Below are 21,587 nucleotides of genomic sequence, written 5' to 3' on the forward strand. Positions count from 1 at the left end.
ATATATATATATATATATATATATATATATATATATATATATATATATATATATATATATATAGGATTATTGATACAAAATAATAATTTTTAAAACAAGTGTTACATATTTTTTATTTGTTAAACACTGAAATACTTTATCTTAATGGTCTTATTAAAGAGCACTGCAGAATTATTTGCAATAATATTTGATTATTGCAAAACAATTTTGATATTGTCTGATATATTATCACTTTTGTTAAAAGAATATACAAAGCAAAAAGACACAGTTAAATATAAAAATACTTATTACTTGTTCAAAATTTTACTTACCCTCCTCCCCCTCCTTTCTTATAACAAACTTGTTACACGCGTTAGTTTTTATTTCCCTATATGAATTTGTTAACATGTGTTGGTTTCCATTCCCCAACATTTTTAACATTTGTTTATACGCATATACAAATTTTGTCAAAACAAACAACCTCAGATTTGTTTGTTATTAATGTCTATAGGTTTATTAAAATGTTAAATAAAAACTGTGTTTCAAAGTGCTTTTTTTTTACGGATAATGAACAGAAAGTCAACAACTAAGTTAGTATACAGATGAACACAAATATGAAAACTAAACTACAAAATAATGAGAAAATAGACTTTTATAAATACAACTTTATAAATACAACTTTTTTTCATCCAATCTACTGACTTTTGGTCTATTAAAAATACGTTAGGATTTGCAGTCAATTTGTTAAGTTAACTAGAGTTTTTTAAGCACAAATACGGGTTTATCAAAACACGGGACTATCCAAACACGGACCTATTCAAACATGGAACTATCCAATGACAAAAGAACTCATAGGTTCAAGGAGATCTTGGAAAAAAAGTATTATTTTATAAAGACTTTTTTGAATCATTTGTCACAAACCCGACAATTTTTCTGTTCCAAAATCTTATAATATTCTATATAAATTTTTAATTTGGATAATTAAAAAACTTAAGAAGCATAAAAAACGTTGGTTTTTCTAAGCTTCTTGATTAATTTCTACCAGTAGCGATATACCATAAAAACGGTTTTTTTTTAGAGGAAAAAAGGCAAGGAAAAAAGGCAAGGAAATAAGGCAAGGAAAAAAGGCAATAAAAAAAGTTTAAAATCAATCTTTTTGTTTTTTCTTTGAAACTTCTCAGTAATAAAAGCTGCAACAAAAAATGATCTTTGCGTACTAAATAAAAGCTTAGAAATAAATAAAAATGAAATATAACATATAATTTCTATAATGGTTTGCGTACTAATATATGATGAGCGTATTAATTGAAAGCTTGAAGATAAAAATTTAGATGTAATTTAAGCAATAAATTCCATACAAGACGCAAAAAAAAAAAAAAAAAGAATGTTTAACAAGTTTTAATATATAATGATTGTAAGAATATCTTGACAAGCAAAAATGTATAGAAATTTAATACGCTTGCAAAACATTCATGTGACTTTAAGCACACATACTATGACCACGTATATCACATGATATTTAAACTTTGTATATAAAAGGAATTTACAATATTTAAAAACAGTTTGATATAGAGAAAGATTGTGCGATTTAAACGTTTAAAGCCTCTGAAAACTTTGCACTTGGTAACTTTGGTAAGATTTCAAAAACTTTTATTTAGTGGGTAAACAGATTTAAATTTAAATCAAATTTATATATATTTATTACACTATATATACTTATATATACATGTGCGTGTGCTCTTAAAGGTTTCGCGATAATGAAGGTTTTCTGCGCATTATTGTTGTTGGGTGTGACTCTTGCTCATATAATTGAAAGGCCTGAAGGAGATGAATCTTGGATTCGATGGAAAATGGCTCACAACAAAGCATATAGTCATGATGGCGAAGAAACTGTTCGATACGCAATCTGGAAAGATAACGAGAGACGTATTAGGGAACACAATTTGAAAGGCAGTGATTTTCTTTTGGAGATGAACCAGTTTGGTGACATGACAAATAACGAGTTCAAAGCATTTAATGGTTATCTCTCTCACAAACATGATAGTGGTTCAACATTTTTAACTCCGAACAGTTTTGTTGCTCCCGATACAGTTGATTGGAGAAACGAAGGATACGTTACCCCAGTTAAAGACCAAGGTCAATGTGGTTCATGCTGGGCATTCAGTACCGTAAGTTTTTTTTTGCCTAGGAAACAAAATTTTGTTGTAGTCATTAGTCGATAAAACTACATCAATTTTTTGTAGTTTTCATGTCGCAGCTGGCTTAAAAAATATTTTTCATATCGTTTTTTAATTTGCTTTAATACTTTTAATTTGCTTTTAATTTTAATTTTTATTTATTAATTGATTATAACTTAATTTTAAATTTAATTTAATTTATTTTTTAATTAATAATATTTTTAAATTGATAATTAATTTTAATTTGCTTGCATTTAATGCTTTTGTATCCTAAATTATTTTTTAATATTTTTGAATAAATTTTTAAGTTGCATTGATGAATAGATAACAATCTTATTTTTACGCTAGACTGGATCACTTGAAGGACAAAACTTTAAAAAGACTGGTAAACTTGTTAGTCTCAGTGAACAAAATCTAGTAGACTGTTCTACTGCCTACGGCAACAATGGGTGCAACGGTGGTTTGATGGATAATGCCTTTACCTATATTAAAGAAAATAACGGCATCGACTCTGAAGCTTCTTATCCATATACTGCAGAGGTATGTTGAAATAACAAGTTTATATACAAGATAAAAAACAGTATATAGTTAAAACAAATGTTTGTAGGAAACATCAAATATGAATCATTGTTATTTTAAGTCTAAACCTTATAACCATATAAAAATAAATTAACAATTTTGGTTGATAAAGACGTTTAAACCGACACTCATTTTACATGTATTACTAAATATATCAATAAAATAAATATTTAATGGTATAGTATTAGTATTAATAGATTTTTTGACATTTAATCGCAGTAACTGGTAACTAGCCAAATTTTATATTTTAGGACGGAAAGTGCGCTTTCAAAAAAGCATCTGTTGCTGCAACTGATACAGGGTTTGTAGATATACCTGAAGGAGATGAAAACAAGTTAAAGGATGCAGTTGCCTCTGTTGGACCTATCTCTGTTGCAATTGATGCTAGCCACTTTTCATTCCAATTTTACAGAAAGGGAGTCTATAATGAAGCAAGTTGCAGTTCAACAGAATTAGACCACGGTGTATTAGTTGTCGGGTATGGCACTGAATCTGGCAAAGATTATTGGCTAGTAAAAAACAGGTAACAATAAAGCATTTTGAACCGTATTGAATATTTTTATTGTCAAAGTTATTACCAGAGTGCAATATGCAGATTTAAATTATGTATTCTTAGTTTTGCCCATTGTGATAAATATTATTTTTAACTAAATTAAACCATATCTCAAGGTAGATAGAAGTGTTAACGTGACAACTTAATATGTTTAAAAATGGATAAAAAGTTTAGATTACCTATATATATATATATATATATATATATATATATATATATATATATATATATATATTGAATCAGATTTTAAAATTTAAATTTTTTTCTTTCTAGCTGGAATACATCATGGGGAGATAAGGGTTATATTAAAATGAGTAGAAACGCAAAAAACCAATGTGGAATTGCAACCAACGCTAGCTATCCATTAGTTTGAAGAAAAAATACACTTTCGTTTTTGTAAAATAGTGTTTTTTCAAATAAATAAATTTTTTAAATTAATATCCTTAATTGTATTTCTACTATACAAACTTTAATAGCGAATAGCTTTCACCATAGCTACTACCGCCACTTGTCATTGGCTACTACGGTCACCTAAACACCTGTTGTTGCTTTAATATTTAATATTTAATGCACAGGTAAAGGGATCTCAGAATGTTAGGTGTTTTTTAAGATTCTACTAAGCTCCAAATATTTAAGCATATACTTTGTTTTTATTTTTGAGAGCTGAAAAAATGCTAGATTGCCAAAAAGTTTTAGTAGTTTTTTAATATAGTTTTCATATGTCTTTAGATAAATATTTAGGACATACTTTTTTCATTAGGGACCTCAGAATGTACCTCTGAATATATTTTTAAATGTTTGGTTCACTTATCTTTTATACTTTTTGCATTTCACTACACAATGCTAGGTTAAAGGACCTCAAGAGGCTCGGTAAATGAAAGTTAATTAAAAAAAAAAAAGCATTCAATTTCTTTTTGACGTTATGAAATGAATGTTCTGCTTATAGTTTCTTTGTTTTTTTGAACAAATAAATAAATATATAAATAATAAATAAATATATAAATAATAAATTAAACTAAAGTGCGTTTACTAAAGTACAAGTACAAAAGTGTGTTTAGATATTCCTTTGCAGTAGAGAATAAAAAAGAAATGGGAAAGTCCTTTAGAGTTAAACCAACAAGCAAATCAAGAAGCAATTTTCCAAGAGTTGTCATAGTGATGAAAAGTAAACAGTTAGAGTAAGCAGTTGAGTGGTGACGAATAAACAATAACGTGGTTGGGCTGCAATCAAATCAAGAAAATTTTCACGGGTGACAGGAATAATATCGAAAAATGAATATCTGAATAGTATCAAATATATTAAAAGGCCTAATGACACAAAAAAAAAGAAATTGTGTCGCAAACGAATTTAAGGAATAGTGTCGAAAATTAAAAAAAGGAATAGTGTCGCAAAAGAATTTAATGAATAGTGTCGAAAACATAAAAAAGAAATAATGTCGCTAATAGTAAAAACGGAATAGTATCGCAAATAGTAAGAACGGAATTGTAGTCGGAGAGAATTAGCAAAAAATAGGGTCTAAAAATTAAAATTATTTATTTGTAAAACATTTGTTGTTTTTGAAACAGTTTTTTAATTTCTATTTTTTTACTAAATAGAAAAAAGTTATAATGTTTATACAATTAATTTAAAAAGCAATTATTTATTTATTGAGAAAATAATAGGTGATTAAAATTATAGGGGTTTCTGGGTTTTTAGAAAAACACAAATTCTTTTTCTATATGAGGCATGGCTCAAATGATGACATTTTGATGACAAGTTGAACCAACTTTTAGAATTTCCTAGACCAACTTATTGTCCATGATATATTTTTGAAATATTTTTATTAAGCCTTCTATTTTTAAAAGACTTGAGCAAATAGGCCACAGCAACGTGGGGCCAAGAGGCCATGCCCATCCCACCTCCCTTAAATTTTTAATGACTTCTTTTTGTTTGTTTAAATAGATTAGTTTTAAATATTACTTTTTTTGGTGTCTTCGGTATGTTTTGTTGGTCCTTTGCCTCCCCTTCCCTACTAAAATGTCACACACATGTATTGAAAAACCTGACATTTATTTTATTATTTATACTATAAATATGAAAAGATAACTAAACTTGAATTTAATAAAGCAATTATTGAACTTTAACGCAACAAGTCATGTGGATATGATGATATAATACTTATGCTATGGACAGCATTAGTAAACCATTATTTTATCTTTTAAACCATTATCATCTCCATTTAAAAATAGTATATTCCCTGACAAACTTAAATTAGCCAAAATTAATTCAATTCTCAAAAAAGGTGATTGCAATAATTTTTCTAACTATCGACCTATTTCTCTACTTCTAGTATTTTTAAAAGTATTTGTGAGAGTAATTTATAATAGAGTTAATAAATACTTTACATTAAACAATTTATTATACAAAAATCAGTTTGGATTTTAAAGCAATTGCTTTACGGAACATGCTATTATTAAACTTGCTGACGAAATATACAAGTCGTTTGATAGTGATGAACTGGTATTAGGAGTTTTTATTGATCTCTCCAAGGCCTTTGATACAATTGATCACAGTATTTTACTTTCCAAGCAAACACATTACGGTATAATAGGCTCAGCTTTTAAGTGGATTCAAAGCTATTTGTCTAACAGAAAGCAATTTGTATTTCTAGAAAATGTGTGGAGTTCCTTATGGTTTAATAATAATATATATTAACGATATGCATAAAGCTTCTCAAAAAATACCTACAATTATGTATGCCGACAATACAAATTTCTTTTTTAATCATCCTGATGCAAAGACTTTGTTTGAAACTATGAATATTGAACTCAAAAACTTCAACCTCTGGTTCATAGCAAACAAATTATCCCTAAATTGTGAAAAAAATAGCTTTACTCTTTTTCATAAAAAAAAATAATCAATTAATCTTCCGTTAAAGCTGCCTAAACAGTTTATTAATAAAAATCAAATTGAACGTGAAAAATACACAAAATTTTTGGGAGTACTTTTTGATGAAAATTTGTCATGGAGAATATTGGTCTTCTTGAAACAAAGGTGTCCTCTGTAATAGGTGTTTTGTATAAGTCAAGACCTTTTCTCGATAGTAAATCACGTAATATGCTTTACTTTAGACTTGTACATAGTCAACTTTTGTACGCAAATATTGTATGGGCCTGCACCCATAAAACCAAATTGCTAAAATTGCAAAGTCTGCTAAACCATGCATGCAAAGCAATTAATTATTTAAATAGGTTAGTAAACCCGACTCCAGTGATGGAAAGCATGATGGTCCAAGATATTAAGAAACTTAACACATTGCAGATATTAATTTTTATGTATAAGTATAAAAACAATCTTCTACCAAGCGTAATTTCACATAGTTTCCTGATATTATTTTCTGAATCTGCGTTCAAATACCAGGTACAACTATTACCTGGGGAAAATTAAATCACATCAGTCAAGTTTTCTAATTACAAACCGTAGTCCATCAATATAGAATCATTTCGAAAATAAAAATATTAAAGACCTAAAAAGCATTTCATCGTTTAAACGGAGTCCCTGACTGAATATAACAGCATATATATATATATATATATATATATATATATATATATATATATATATATATATATATATATATATATATATATATATATATATATATATATATATATATATTACTATTATTATTCAAAAAAATTAAAAACGTTTTTTATCAAGGTTTTTATGTTTACGATGTTATTTATTTTTATTTTTTTAAATGATTACATGAAAAATTGTTTAATCAGCGAAATAAAGTTTGATGATGAAAAAAATACTTATGTCAAATAAGGATGCTTTGCAAAAAATTGCGATGATTAAAGCCTGGGAACAAAAAAGCCCCAAAGTTTTAACCCCACCCCCTGCCCCAAACGTAAGAGCAACAAGTTGATGAAATATTTTTTGTACTATTTTCAACTAGACTTATATTCATCCAGAAATTTTAAGTTTCATGGTATAATTTCTCAGCGTTCAAAAAATATGACCATTTAAAATTTGCAGCCCCCTCAAATTGAGGGGGGTTTAAACTTTATATGGTCATATTTTTTGAACGCTAAAATATTTTACTATGAAATTTAAAATTTATCGATGAATGAAAGTCTAGATAAAAATAGTTCAAAAAATATTTCATCAACTTGTTGCACTCACTTTTGGGGCAGGGGGTGGGGGCAAAATTTTTTGGGCTTTTTTGTTCACAGGCTCCAAATCATCGCAATTTTCAGCAAAGTATCGTATTTGACATAAGTATAAAGATATAAATGTTTGGAGTTTGCTCCATATCTGGAAGTTAGATATCTCGAAGACCAAAAAATGCTGGCGCCACCCCTGTTCATGGTACATATCAGCATCTAATTTAAATGTATGATACATAAAATATTCTAAAGTATACTATAACAACCTCGTACAAGTAAACCTTCACAATAAGTTTCCAAAAAATCTAAATAAAAGTACAATTTAAGATCAATCAACAGCTGTCTCGGAAATGTAAAAAACTCTCAGAACATTGTATTTCTTATCGAGGACCTAAATAATGGAATAACTACCAAAAGGAATATAAATTTATGGTGAAGTTTTTAAATTCATTTAAATTTTTATTTATTAGTTTTTTTTTTTACGAGCTTTATATCATTACGATATATTATTTAAATTTTTACAAAGAGGTTCTATAAAAAACATTACTGAATAAACAACAGGTGCTGTTTAAAATCCATTACTAGAAATTGAGCATTTTTTATAATATATATTTCTTAGGCTTTTAAATTAAAAAATTCTCATAAATTTCATATTTAAGATAATATCATTGTTAAATTAGTACCATCTGCAACATTGATGCACAACAAAGTTTCTTTTGTAACTTTTAAAGATTTAGCCACACTTTTTGTATGTACATCCTGTTTGTAAATATGTATTTTTTAGCCATCTCGTTTGGAAATTCGATAGAAAATGTTCTGCAAGTACAAGACTTGATTGTTTTCAACATGAAAATAATCAGAAGAAGAAAATTCAATATATCTTGTGAAGATACATTGAATTTTCTTCTTCTGATGTGTTCTTAAGATTTAATTGATTAAAATTTATCATCATCCATCAAATACTATCATCAATTTTCAAATCGTCGGAATACAAGGAAAATGCGGCAGTATGGAGTTATTTATACCATTATTTAGTATTTAAAATTTCTATATCGTTTGATATAAAATTGTTATTCCGTCACGAATATTATTATATTAAAATTTTTGAATATAAAGCATAAAATAACAGCTGCGTACAAACTAAATTGATTCTTCGTAATATTTCGATCTGCTTTTGCACAGATCGTCATCAGACGTAAAATAAAATACAAAAGAAACCGTTACAAATATTACATAAAAACGTAATTAATTTCAAGTGATTCTCTAACTTTACGTTCATCGTACTCTGATTTTATTGGTAGAGTTTTCGGATTTGACCAATTAAACATACCATTACATTCTCTACCATGTTCTGTTGCACCAGATGCATCCCATTTACCTTTTAAATAGTTTTTTTGATGTTCAATGCATCTCGTTAATATTTTCTTTTTTGTTTCACCAATGTATATACTGCCACAAGAGCATATGAGTTTATATACACCGGAATTGCTCCCAGTGGACACAGTACGTTTTTAAAACGTTCTTTGGACGTTTTTATTAGGTTTAAACCTTAAAAAACGTCGAAAAAACGTTTTAAAAACGTTTTAAAAACGTACCGTGCCCACAGAGCTATTTGGAATTAACTAAGACTTGTTGACCTGAAAGATTTTAGACATCTAGTGTCTAAAATCTTTCAGGTCAAACAAATAACTACTTTTTTTTATATAAAAATACCATAAAACAATGATAAAATTTAAAAATGGTCATTTTTATGCAATAGATATTTAATCTAATATCCCCCCCCCCCTCCTGAGAGGTAAAAATGAGACACATAATAAAATAATAATAAAAAAATACAAAAAGTTATTTAATAACAAAAAAACAATAGTGATAAACACTTGTCTATTTTTATATATATTATAGTATAGAGTAGGTATGCCCCACAAATTTCATTAGTAGCTGCTATCTTGGTTCAGTATCGGTTGCTAGTATGCAACTAATACCGAACCAAGCAGTTTATGCTGCTATCTCTGGCTGATGAAGATGTAGAGCAGAAAGTGAAGAAAACTATGTTGGATAGATTAGTTCAGTATAACGCTCCTTACAAATTCAAGGATGAATAACCTGAGCTACCAATCATCTAAAAAGTCTAAAAAAGATCTTTCAAAGTCCCAGTTAAAAGATATATATTTTATTGTTCCTGAAATACATATTTTTGGAGATCAGAAAATATTAGTTAGTGGACACTTGGGAATGGGGAAAAACTGCGTGCACATAGAAATAAAAAAGCGTAAATTTAGGACATCCTAATTTAAGTATATATCTTCATATTCACACATATATATGTTAACTTAATATAAACAAATGTATAAAAAATTATATAAAACATACCAATCTATATATAAATACACATGTATAAAAATAAAATAAAAAAATAATAATACGCAATATAAATATATATAAAAACTAAAAGGGGACAGTAAAAAGGTATTAAAAATCACAGTGTTGTAAAATCGAATAAAAATTAAGTAGTGGACTAAAGCCCATCCACAGGGCCACAATATATTCACCAATGAAAGCCTAATAAAAAATGACTAGCATTGCTTTTCAGGGATGCACCTTTTCAATCTTTATCATCTGTAGCCTACATCATATCAGTCATTATTGCAATAAAATGGAAAACCAATCACCCGCACCACTCTCAAATTTAGGCAACCTTAATAGATTTTATAAACAAATGTTGGTATAGAGACAAATATGCATAAAAACAATATCTAATTAATATAACAAATATAAAGATATGAGTATTTCCATAATTAGGCGCGTTTTCAAAAGACTAGTTTCACTAAAGATAAACTGCTTAAAAGTTTGGCAGAAACACGTTTGTTTTGATTTTAACTCCTATGTGTGTATAAATAAGCAACAAAACTTAATTTCATCTGCTTAAGTTTAATTTTGAAACTAAAATTTTAACCGCTTTACGTACATGACAGTGCGTTACGTATATGACATAACAATATTAAATGATGGACTTTATCGAAATAATTACTTTATATATGAAGTAGGCTATTATAAGCATTACAGTTAGTTTTACATTTAGTTAGATGACAAAAGTATCAGTTTCTTAAAAAAACACTTTTATTATTTTCATACTGTATTATTTGTTGTCAGCAGCCATACTTTTCATGACAGTTATCAAAAAGTTTATATACGAAATTTCGGTAAATACCATGACCAGATTTAAATGACTGTTTTTTCGATTCGATGAATTGAGACTGTTTTTAAATAACTCAAGTAAACAACAACTTAGATATAAGCAAATTGAAAAAAACATTGGGAGTATTAAGTGCAGTAAACTAGTCAACGATAAATTGAAAATATGATGAACACCGATTAATTATTTGCATTGATGCTCTACCAATCTTCTTCACTAAATGCCATTGCACACCTAGAAAATGCAACCGGTTATGAGGTTTTTTTGATTATTTGATCCCATTTATACCATACATTATCTTCACGAGTTGGATATTTGAATTTGTTCACTCATGTCATTTGTAATGTGAATACTTCACATTCAGCTGAATCTGCATCTTTATCAAGTATCAGCCTAATGTAACGCTTATTATCGTATTGAGCCTTACACCAGTCATGCTTTTTGAGCATAATAAGTTTACTTGTCGTTGGATGTTGTTAGACATTTGAAGCCCCATCAGCATTTATCAGATTATGTGGCTGACTAACTATTTGAGATTGCCCATCTACAATTAGTTGTACAATACCTGTTGCTGTATTGAGCAGATCGGATTCAATCTTAGTAACATGCTTATTTTCATTTTATGCAACCACTTCCAGCGGACCAAGCTGAACCCTCCGTGTTTTATGGCAATTACATGTGCTCGAGACTTAGCAAAAGGATAAAAAATTACAAACAGAAGCAGTTTCCTTTCCAATGAATTGCAATTGATGTAGTTTCATTGTTCCTGCAACAGGTTTCACTCCTTCGGGGACCATTTTAGCTATAGCACCAATATCTTCTTCGCTGAAATAGCTTGATAATAGTTTTCTGGTAATAAAATTCTACAAAATTTGTAGAACCTTTATACCAGAACTTTACATCATGACAATATGGTCGGCTATTTGATCAGCGGTACGTTTTAGAGTGCCTCCAATCGCATCTGCTGCGCTCTTGCCATGGCCAGCTTTAAAGTATATCTAGCTGCCGCCTGTAAATGCTTCATTATGACAAGTTAACAGCATATGATGCTTGTTCTTATACTGTGTTGTTGGCCAATCACTCCAAAAATGTATTTTTTTTTTAATTTTTTTTTGCCGTTTAATAATATATACAGTTTGAAAGCATATAAATAAAAATAAATATTGGCGGGGCAAGAAGAAGACTTATTTCGTCTTATCACCAAGCCCCATTCTCTCGTATATACAAAAACCGTTATATTTAAATACACTGTACAACAATTTTTAACTTTTTGAAAAAAACAAGAACCAAATTAGGTTATCTTTATTATTTCAGACGTGCTGATTCCAAATATGTAATCAGTTATGCTGTAGCACGTCACAATTTTTTGTAATAACGATTTAAAGATGTAACGTAAGATGAATTTTTCTATACATATGAATAAGTGTATGAACATTTTTATTATCACTTTTAACACAAATTGTTTACTTGCATTTAATTGTATTTAGCCTGGCGTTTGAATGCTGCATCGGGTTCATTGCGCTGCAAATTCCAGCAGTAATCTGAAAGCATGGCGTGGCTCCACTTTCCCTTGTATCTGCTTTCCATTGTGGCAATACTCTGATGAAAGCGCTCGCCATTTTCATCATATACATCTCCATTGACAGAGAAGAAGGAAAGATGGGAATGAAGAAATTGGAGCTTCAGCGACATGTTACAACCCAGTTGTTGATAGAATGCAATTAATCTGTCTACCAAATCAGCGTAATTTGGTGCAATATGTTTTCCAAGAAATCCCTGGCACACCCGTTTGAATGCATCCCATGCTGCAAGTTCATATTGATCCATCGTTCCCAAAAACGTTTCATCCAGCATCAGTTCTCGTATTTAGGGCCCCACGAAAATGCCCTCTTTAATTTTGGCGTCACTGATTTTAGGAAATTTGGTCTGCAAATACTGAAATGCTGGTTTGTCGTGACCTAACGCCTTTACAAACTGTTTCATGGTTCCAAGCTTGATGTGAAGATTGGGCAAGATGATCTTCTCTTTATCCACAAGAGGTTCATGAATGACGTTATGGGAACCAACCTCAAATATTTCTCGTTGTGGCCAACATTTCCTCATATAATGTTCTGATTTCATCCTGCTATCCCATTTGCAGAGGAAACACATGTACTTAGTAAAACCAGCCTGCAATCCATTTAGTATAGCAATAACTTTCAAATCTGCATATGTGGACCATCTCTGTATTTAATTATGTCCAGAATAAGTAATATATTCACATAGCTTTCCCTCAAGGTTACCGAATTTGCTATGGGAATGGAAGGAAGCACATTTCCAGTATGCAGTAATACTGCCTTAATACTATAAAGTCATGCGTCAATAAACAAATTCCACATAGATGAATCGTATTGTATTCCTAGATCATCAAACAATCCACTGATATCATTACAGAAGCAAAGTTCTTCATCCATAGAGAAGTATTGCTGCAGTTCCCGTGATCGTTTTCTAAATGACGACACTCATGCATCACCAGCCAACAGATGCCACTCCTGGAGACGTGAAGCCAGCAATTCACTCTGTTGCTTTGTTAAATACAAATCTCGAACGAGATCTCTCAGGTCAGATCCTGTTATGAAGTGGGGTTTACGCTCTGTATCTTCTGGCAACTCGTAACTATCATCATCATCAGTATCCTCGTCTGAATCAGAACTGTCCGTGTTTGGGATTTTTCGATGGAGGTTCAGGAACAGGGAGTTCAGCCGAATGAGGAACAGGACGAATAGCTGAAGGTAGATTTGGGTACACTATAGCTTTCTTACCCTTAGAATTGCGACCTGATATGTTAACAGAACAGAAATAGTAATCTGAGCAATGATTTTGGGGTTCCCGCCACACCATTGGCACCCCAAATGTTGGTCCTCCACCAGTCCTGTTCGCCCACGACAATAGTGAACTAGCGCACCTCACACAGCATGCATGAGGCGCGCAGTTCTTATCCTGGTCGCCGACTTTGCAACCAAAGTATAGTTCATACAGTTTTTTCACATGTGGTGTCAATCTTCGTCTGCATCTCTTTAAAGTCAGTTCGCCACAAATGTAGCAAAAGTTGTCGGCTTGATTTTTACAAGTTCTGGGCATTTCTTGTTTCAATATACACTGTATTATATCTATATATTACTTGGCTAACTGTAGTTTATCTAAAATAAAACAGACTTACATTTAGTCTAATACAAGGTTAAACAAATGCAAATAGGTATATGATAAAGAAATGCTAATAAATAAATTATAAACAACTGCTAATAAATATATTAAAAATCACATTGATAACTTTCATTGTGAAAATCGAAAATTTGAAAATGTGAATTTAACCAAAATTGGTGGGTCACACAACAAAACGGACATCATTTTCGTAATCTCCAAATCAAAATACAAAATTTCCGTTTTTTTTTCGTTGTTGTACAGTGATATCTATAGTTAATAAATTATTTATTAAAAAAAATATTAAAGTAAAATAGATAACAATTCGTTGCCTTTTAAAAAAAATTTAAAGAATTAAAATTTAAAGAAAGAGTAAGATCAAGTGAATAAGAAAAAATAAATAAGATATTATTATTTGCTTAAAACTTAAACATTTAAACTATGATTTAAAAATAAAAAGTAAATAAATTAATATACACCATAGAATTAACATAAATAAATTAGTATACTTCATAGAAATAACGTAAATTAATTAGCTAACGCCATAGAGGTAATACCATAATTAAGGTAATAAAAAAAAATGTTGACACACTCAGTGACAATTATTTTTGTATTTGAATTTTAATTAAAAAAAAAAATTTAAAATCGGATGTATTTTTTTTTTTTTTTTTTTTTTTTTTTTTATTTTATTTTATTTTGCCGTTTAACAAATTTGACAGTTTCCATAAATTTACAATTAAGTTAATGGCCGGAGCAAGAAGAAGGCATAATTTGCCTTATCGCCAAGCACCGTGTTACAATTTATAATTTTTACAAAGTTGCTTCAAGAATATTTAACATAAAAGAAAAATTAAATGAATGTTTACAAAAGATATATAATAAATAAAGTAAAATATCGTTTAATACATAATATCATAAATAGATTGAGTAAAAGTAAGAGTTAATATATAAAACTTTATATATATTTTAAGTAAAATATATAAAAGATAAAGTAAAATATCATAACTAGATTAGGTAAAAGTAAAAGTGAATATATAATAACTTTATATATATAAATACGCACAAAAAATAAAATAAAAAATCCATATTATAAAAATATTAAAATCCATAAATAAGAATGCCTACTTTGATTTATTTTTAAACTGCTCAATACTGGTTGTATGTGTAATCACAATTTTGGGAAACATTTTCCACAAGTAAGGTCCACGATAAAGAACTGAATATGAAGTTAGTTTTGAATTATATTTTGGGACGATAAAGTTGTTATTTAATTTTGTTGGATGTTTATGAACTATTTTGTCAAAATAGGATTAAAATATTTTAGGAGATAATCCTATATTTGTTTTATACATAAACATTAAAACTTGGTGTAAATTGATTTTATATATATTTAATGCTCTAAGTATACGCAGAAGAGGCTCACAAGGTACAGTTCTATCAGCTCCAAAAATTATTCTTCACGCGTGTTTTTGTTTAAAGTACAATTTTTTTAATTTTGTATGGTTTTTACTTGCCCATGCAATATTGCATTAAATTAAATAACAATGAATAAAAGAGAAATATAAACTTTTTAAAGAACCACTGTTTAAAAATAGTTTAATCCTATATATCATTGCTAAATTTTTTGATGCTTTATTTTCAACACTTTTTATATGCAAACTCCAACGTAAATGTTCATCCAAGATTACGCCTAGAAAGTTTACTGAGTTTTCTCTTTTAATGTTAGTGTTATTGATTATTAGATTAGGCAATTTGATGGGAATATTTTTTGATTTATTCACTTTGTGGATAAATCAAAAAATATAAAACACAAAATAAATTTGGTTTTATCCACATTTAGAGAAAGTTTATTGCTTTTAAACCACTCATTAACTTTCGATAATTGTTTGTTTGTTGTTTCAAATAGTGCATTAATATCTCTGTGGGAATAAAAAAGATTGGAGTCATCTGCAAAAAGAATACAATTTAATAGGTCTGTTGCTAAATTTATATCATTATTCTACACTAGGAATAACAGTTGTCCTAAAATAGATCCCCGGGGAACCCCACAAGTTATGGCAGTAGGGAATGTATGTTTTTGTTTATACACTATAAATTGTTTTCTATTGGTAAAATAACTTTTGAACCAAAGTAAATTGTTATTTTTTACTCCATAGTGTTCAAGTTTTTTTATTAGTACATTATGATTAACGGTATCGAAAGCTTTTGACAGATCAATGAAAACTCCTAAGGTAAAGTAGTTACTACTGAATGCACTTGATATTTGATTGACTAGTTCAACCACTGCATGTTCCGTTGAATTTTTTTTTTGAAACCAAATTGTTTTGAATACAGCATGTCGTTATTTGAAAAGTGATTAAAAAGCCTATTGTACATTATTCTCTCAAGTAGTTTTGAAAAACAAGGTAAAATAGATATAGGCCTATAATTAGAGATATTTGAGTCATCTCCAGACTTAAATATCGGCGTGATTCGTGCAATTTTTAGCTGTTCAGGGACGATACCTGTTTTAAATGAAAGATTAAATATGTGAAATAACAAGGGTTCTATTATATTTTATACTGATTTTGCAACATTAACGTTAATTTTATCAAATCCAGCACTTTTGTTAGTTTTAAGGTAAAAAAAAGGCGGTTTGCAATCCAATTAGTTTTAAATTAGGTTCATCCATAACTTTATCGTAATTTTTTAAATAAGATTCAAATGGTGTTGAATTCATAGGAATTTTTAATGCCAAATTCGGACCAGCATTAGTAAAGAAGCTGTTTAGTTTTTCAGCAATAATGGATTTATCATAAATTGTGTTTTTATCAATTGTAATTTTTTTTTGGCAGAATGTTTCTTGCATAGTTATTTTTTCCTATTATTTCTTTAACTACACTCCATGTTTTTTTAGTGTTTCCGGTGGCTATACTTAATAGCTTTGCCTAACAAAGCTTTTTTGAGTTCCTTTTTGTTTTTTCAAATATCTTTTTATAATTTTTATATGTCATTTTGTTTTTATAAGTTTTTTTTCAAGTAATTCAGGGTTGTTATCTGTCAAATATGTCTGAGACATAAAATATGTCCCACATATTTTCTATCGACATATTTTGACATAATTTTATGTCTGAATGATTTGCTGTGTGATATTCTTGAAGAAAAAATCAATCTAACAAATTTATTGCGCATTTCAACTTAATTTACAGAGTTAAGTGAAAATAGTTTAACAAATTTGTTGCTTTTTTGCAATCAATTATGCTTCATAAAACTTTTACTTTAAACCCTATAAGCAAACATCAGTTGTTTCATAAAGGTCTTTTTCTGCCCTTTTTAGCGATGTATCATTTGATAGTATTGACTAATATTGGCATTTATTGACTTATTTATTGATTATGACTTATTTATTGATGATGACTAATATCGAAATTGATAGTATTGACTAATATTGACATTTGATAGTATTGACTAATATTGACTAGTATTGAGGCATCATTTGATAGTATTTGATAGTATTGATTAGTATTTATTAGTATTGGCGCTTTCCCTTATTAGAATATAAGAACCATCTCAAGCTGAGTTTTTATTACTGAAAGTGGTTTTTATTAGTATGACTAAACTTAAAATTATTTCTTTGATTAAAATAATAATAAAAAAAAAACTTTTTCAGTTATTTTTAAATATTAGTTGATCCGGAAAAAGATTTCATTATGAAAAACTGAATTCAAAAGATCCTATGAAAAAAACGGTTCACAGAATTTCAAAGAATTCGTGCCAAATTAAATTCATTTAAGCTGAAGAATTTGAAATATTTTACAAAAGTTATATTCAGCTCATTAAATTCATATTAAGAAGACTAACCGGTAATAATTTATAACTAATTACGAATAATATACTTTTAGTTATAATAGTTATGATTTATTTAACAATAAAATAATTGACAATTGCATTATAACAGCATAATTAACTGCCATAAACTTGGTTAAAATGTTTTGAGTGAAATATATATTGGAATAATTATGTTTTTCGTTTTCCTTACAATTTGAAGTCAAAAATGGAGAACAATTTATTGAATGAATCAACTATTAGTTAAAAATAACTAAAAATGTTTTTTTTTAAATATTATTTTAATCAAGAGAATAATTTTAAGTATAGTCATATTAATAAAAACCATTTTCAGTAATAAAAACTAAGCTTGAGATGGTTTTTACATTCTAATAAGGCAAATCGTCAATACTAATCCATACTAATCAATACTATCAAATACTATCAAATACTATCAAATGATGCATCAATACTAGTCGATACTCTCAAATGATACATTGCTAAAAACACTTTGTCAATACTATCAAATGATACATCGCTAAAAAGGGCAGAAAAAGACCTTTATCAAACAAAAGATATTTGCTTATAGGATTTAAAATAAAAGTTTTATGAAGCATAACACAGGTCAACAAAAACAAAATTTTTTTCTGGTGCCATGAAAACAATTTGTTTTTTATGTAGGATTTCTTATTTTGATTTCAAATGTACAACTCATTTTTTACCATCACGTCAAGTTGTAAAGATATTTGGGTTCAAATCTTTAGAATTTGGGGTAAAGTCCCTAATATTGTCGAAAAAAAAGTTGTTCAAAAGTGTGTCAACCTGAGTCTCAAAAGAAGCGTATTTTCATAGAGATTTTAAAGATGTTATTCGTTTGTAATAAAAATAAGTATTTTTTGTATTATTGCTGAAAAACATTTTGTTGACATTTTTTTAAGAGTCTTTAGCATTTTTTCAAATAATTATTTTACCAAATTATTTTAAGGAAAAATTTTTATGTTTTCTAAAGTCTCTATACTATCTTCTAAAATACGCTTTTTTTGAGACCCAAGTTGACATACTTTTAAACAACTTTTTTTTTACAATATTAGGAACTTTACCCCAAATATTAAAGATCTGAACCCAAATATCTTTACAACTTGACGTGATGGTAAAAAATGAGTTGCACATTTGAAATCAAAATGTGAAATACAATCCAAAAAACAAATTGTTTGCTCGGCACCAAAAAAATTTTTTTTTTTTTGTTGACCTTCAATTATAATTGATTGCAAAAAAGCAACAAATTTGTTAAACTATTTTTACTTAACTCTGTAAATTAAGTTGAAATGCGCAATAAATTTGTTAGATTGATTTTTTCTTCAAGAATATCAAACAGCAAATAATTCAGATATAAAATTATGTCAAAATATGTCCATAGAAAATATATCTTACATATTTTATGTCAGCAGAAAGTAATTCAGGCATAAAAATATGTCAAAATATGTCGATAGAAAATATGTCCGACATATTTTATGTCAGCAGAAAATAATTCAGACATAAAATTATGTCAAAATATGTCAATCGAATGTTAATCTAAAATATAATGGATTGAGAAGCTAGTCAAAAAATGTTAATCTAAATATAATGGATTGAGAAGGAATACTGTTAAATAATATATTGTTGGTAACAAGGAATGTTGGGAAATGATCCGATAAGTCAGTTTTGATTATGCCTGTGTAAAGACGGTTATTAAGATGGTTATTAGTTATTATATTATCAAGAAGTGTAGAAGAGTTGTTAGTCACTTTCGTTGGCTTGATTATTGTTGGAATTGAATTATTTTGAAGAAGAGTGTTTATAAAATTGTTAACATTATTATTGGAAGCATGGTTTATTAGGTCAATGTTAAAACCCCCAACTAAGTAGGCATAACTTCGGGTTTTATTTATACTTGTTAAGAATGGTTTAAGATGAGTTTTAAATTTTTTTAAGCTAGTAGATGGAGGGGTATATGTTGCATTTATAATTATTTTTTTTGTGGTTTTATTTATTAATTCAATGCATAATGACTCACAATCTATTTCATTTACACAGAGATCGTGACGTAAATTATAACTAATTGAGTTGTGAACAAAAATGCATACGCCCCCACCAACACTAAAACCACGTGGTTGTTGAACTGATGAGTAATTAATTAGTTCAAATTGGGCATTTGTTTCACCACGCTTTCACCAAGTTTCCGTTAGACAAATAATTTTAAATCGTGTTTTAATTTATCCAACAAAAACCTAAGATTTTCAAAATTATTATTTAAACTTCGAATATTAATGTTTAAAATTGAAAAACTATTTTTATTTTTTGAAGATATTGAGAAGATTCAATAACTGCATAGTATTGGCTTTCAGATATTTTTTGAATAAAGTTTTTAGAGTCATCGACGTCACTCAGTACGATATTTTCATCTAGAAATTTAATTATACAGTTTTCCTCCATTTTAAAGTAAAGCATATATAAATAAACGCAAAATACTTAATAAAATAGTTAGCAATAGTTAAAAGAAAAGTAATTAACCCTAACCCTTACTGACACGGATTCGGGATTTCTTTCGTTTTCTTAGACACCCACTCGCGTACAATCAGCTTATCATGTGATATGTATGCAAATTTAGCTGTCGCTCAATTTTCATTTTTTCTTTAAGATCTTTTCTTATTATGTTCGTTTAGAAGCAAAAATCTTCGTTTATGTAGATATTTTCACCCTTTAATTTAGAAGAATTTTTAAAAATTTCTACCTTATCTTTGTAGTCTAACAGCTTAATAATAATTGTGCGTGGTGTTTTTACATTTAGGCATCCACTGCGATGCACTCGTTAAATTCTCACATTTTCCACCCCTAGAGTCTCCTCAAAAAGTTTATTCACTTTTATTTCACTTTCAGACCACGTTTTATTTTCATTTTCTTTGATGCCATCAATCCTAAGGTTATTTCTTCGTGACCGATCCTCAATTTCTTCAAGTTTTTTTTTAGAGTCAATGAATTCATCGTTTTTATGTGCCTCGGTTTTATAAAATCTTTTTTTTTAATAGACTCAATATTATTTTTGACCTTTTGTTCAATGAGTTTCCCAAAAAAATGTAAACTTGCCTTTATATCAAATACATCCTTTTTCATCGTTAAATTTTTTCCATGCTGTCATTAATGTTTATTTCAGCTTTTTGTTGTCGGTCGCTCGTTATTTTTGCGTTGGCACTGATGAGTTTAAGAATATTTTCTTCTTGTTGTTTTATTAGTAATACTATATCTTTTTGTACTCCGCAAACAATTCCTTGAACATTGTTCGAATTTCGGTAATGGTTACTGCTATATTTAATAATTGATAGCAACTTGTATTTTATACTTTTAAATTTGTATGATTAACAAAAAAAAAAAAAAATTTCTTCGATTAAAAAAAACACGTCTGTTCGCCGTAAAACTAAATGCAGAAGTTATAGTTGTAAGTGTTGGATGACGTTCTTTTAGATGACGCAGAACTGGCAGTAAATAAGCCCATATTTCAGCGGGCTCATGCTTGATGCAATCTGACTCTGTGCAAAATGATACAATTTCTTCCTTCAAGTATGCAATACCAATGTGTAGGGATAATTGATTGTTGAATGCACCAAAGTGCAATGAGAACGTGTGATACAATGCATGTCTCACACGTTCTCAAAAAGTACCTTTTTTGCAAATTATTGCATATTATTTTTTTTCACAATTACCAACAGTCATACAATTTGATGCAAAATCTTCAGCTGAGCAAGCTTGTTAATAATAAGTCGTACATTTTCATGCAGCTTGCAGAGGCAAGTTTCTCTGTCACGTGCAGTCGGAATTACCACCCAAAATTGTCTACAAACAAAAAATGTAGCATATAAAACTTTTATGTTTGGGTTCTACAGCAAACGTTTTGTGCAGGTCTGAAAGTGTACTTAGCAGAAGTCTTTGTTTTGTT

General features: G+C 28.6%; 1 protein-coding gene across 1 annotated transcript; it reads left to right on the forward strand.

The window, feature by feature from the left end:
- Positions 1–1,450: 1,450 nt before the first annotated feature.
- LOC100197138 (procathepsin L) lies at positions 1,451–3,726 on the forward strand. The gene is made up of 5 exons (XM_065800145.1): positions 1,451–1,611; positions 1,726–2,147; positions 2,505–2,696; positions 2,987–3,258; positions 3,562–3,726. The coding sequence occupies exons 2-5, from the start codon at positions 1,737–1,739 to the stop codon at positions 3,659–3,661; spliced, it is 975 nt and encodes a 324-aa protein (XP_065656217.1). The 5' UTR covers positions 1,451–1,611; positions 1,726–1,736; the 3' UTR covers positions 3,662–3,726.
- Positions 3,727–21,587: the final 17,861 nt, after the last annotated feature.

The sequence above is a fragment of the Hydra vulgaris genome, chromosome 06 (genome assembly GCF_038396675.1).
Source record: "Hydra vulgaris chromosome 06, alternate assembly HydraT2T_AEP".
In the NCBI taxonomy this organism is placed as follows: Eukaryota; Metazoa; Cnidaria; class Hydrozoa; order Anthoathecata; family Hydridae; genus Hydra; species Hydra vulgaris.

Coding starts and splice junctions, on each gene's coding strand:
- LOC100197138 (XM_065800145.1), top strand. CDS start 1,737: ATGAAGGTTTTCTGCGCATTATTGTTGTTGGGTGTGACTCTTGCTCAT. Junction 2,148..2,504: donor CATGCTGGGCATTCAGTACC/GTAAGTTTTTTT, acceptor TTTTTACGCTAG/ACTGGATCACTTGAAGGACA. Junction 2,697..2,986: donor CTTATCCATATACTGCAGAG/GTATGTTGAAAT, acceptor TTTATATTTTAG/GACGGAAAGTGCGCTTTCAA.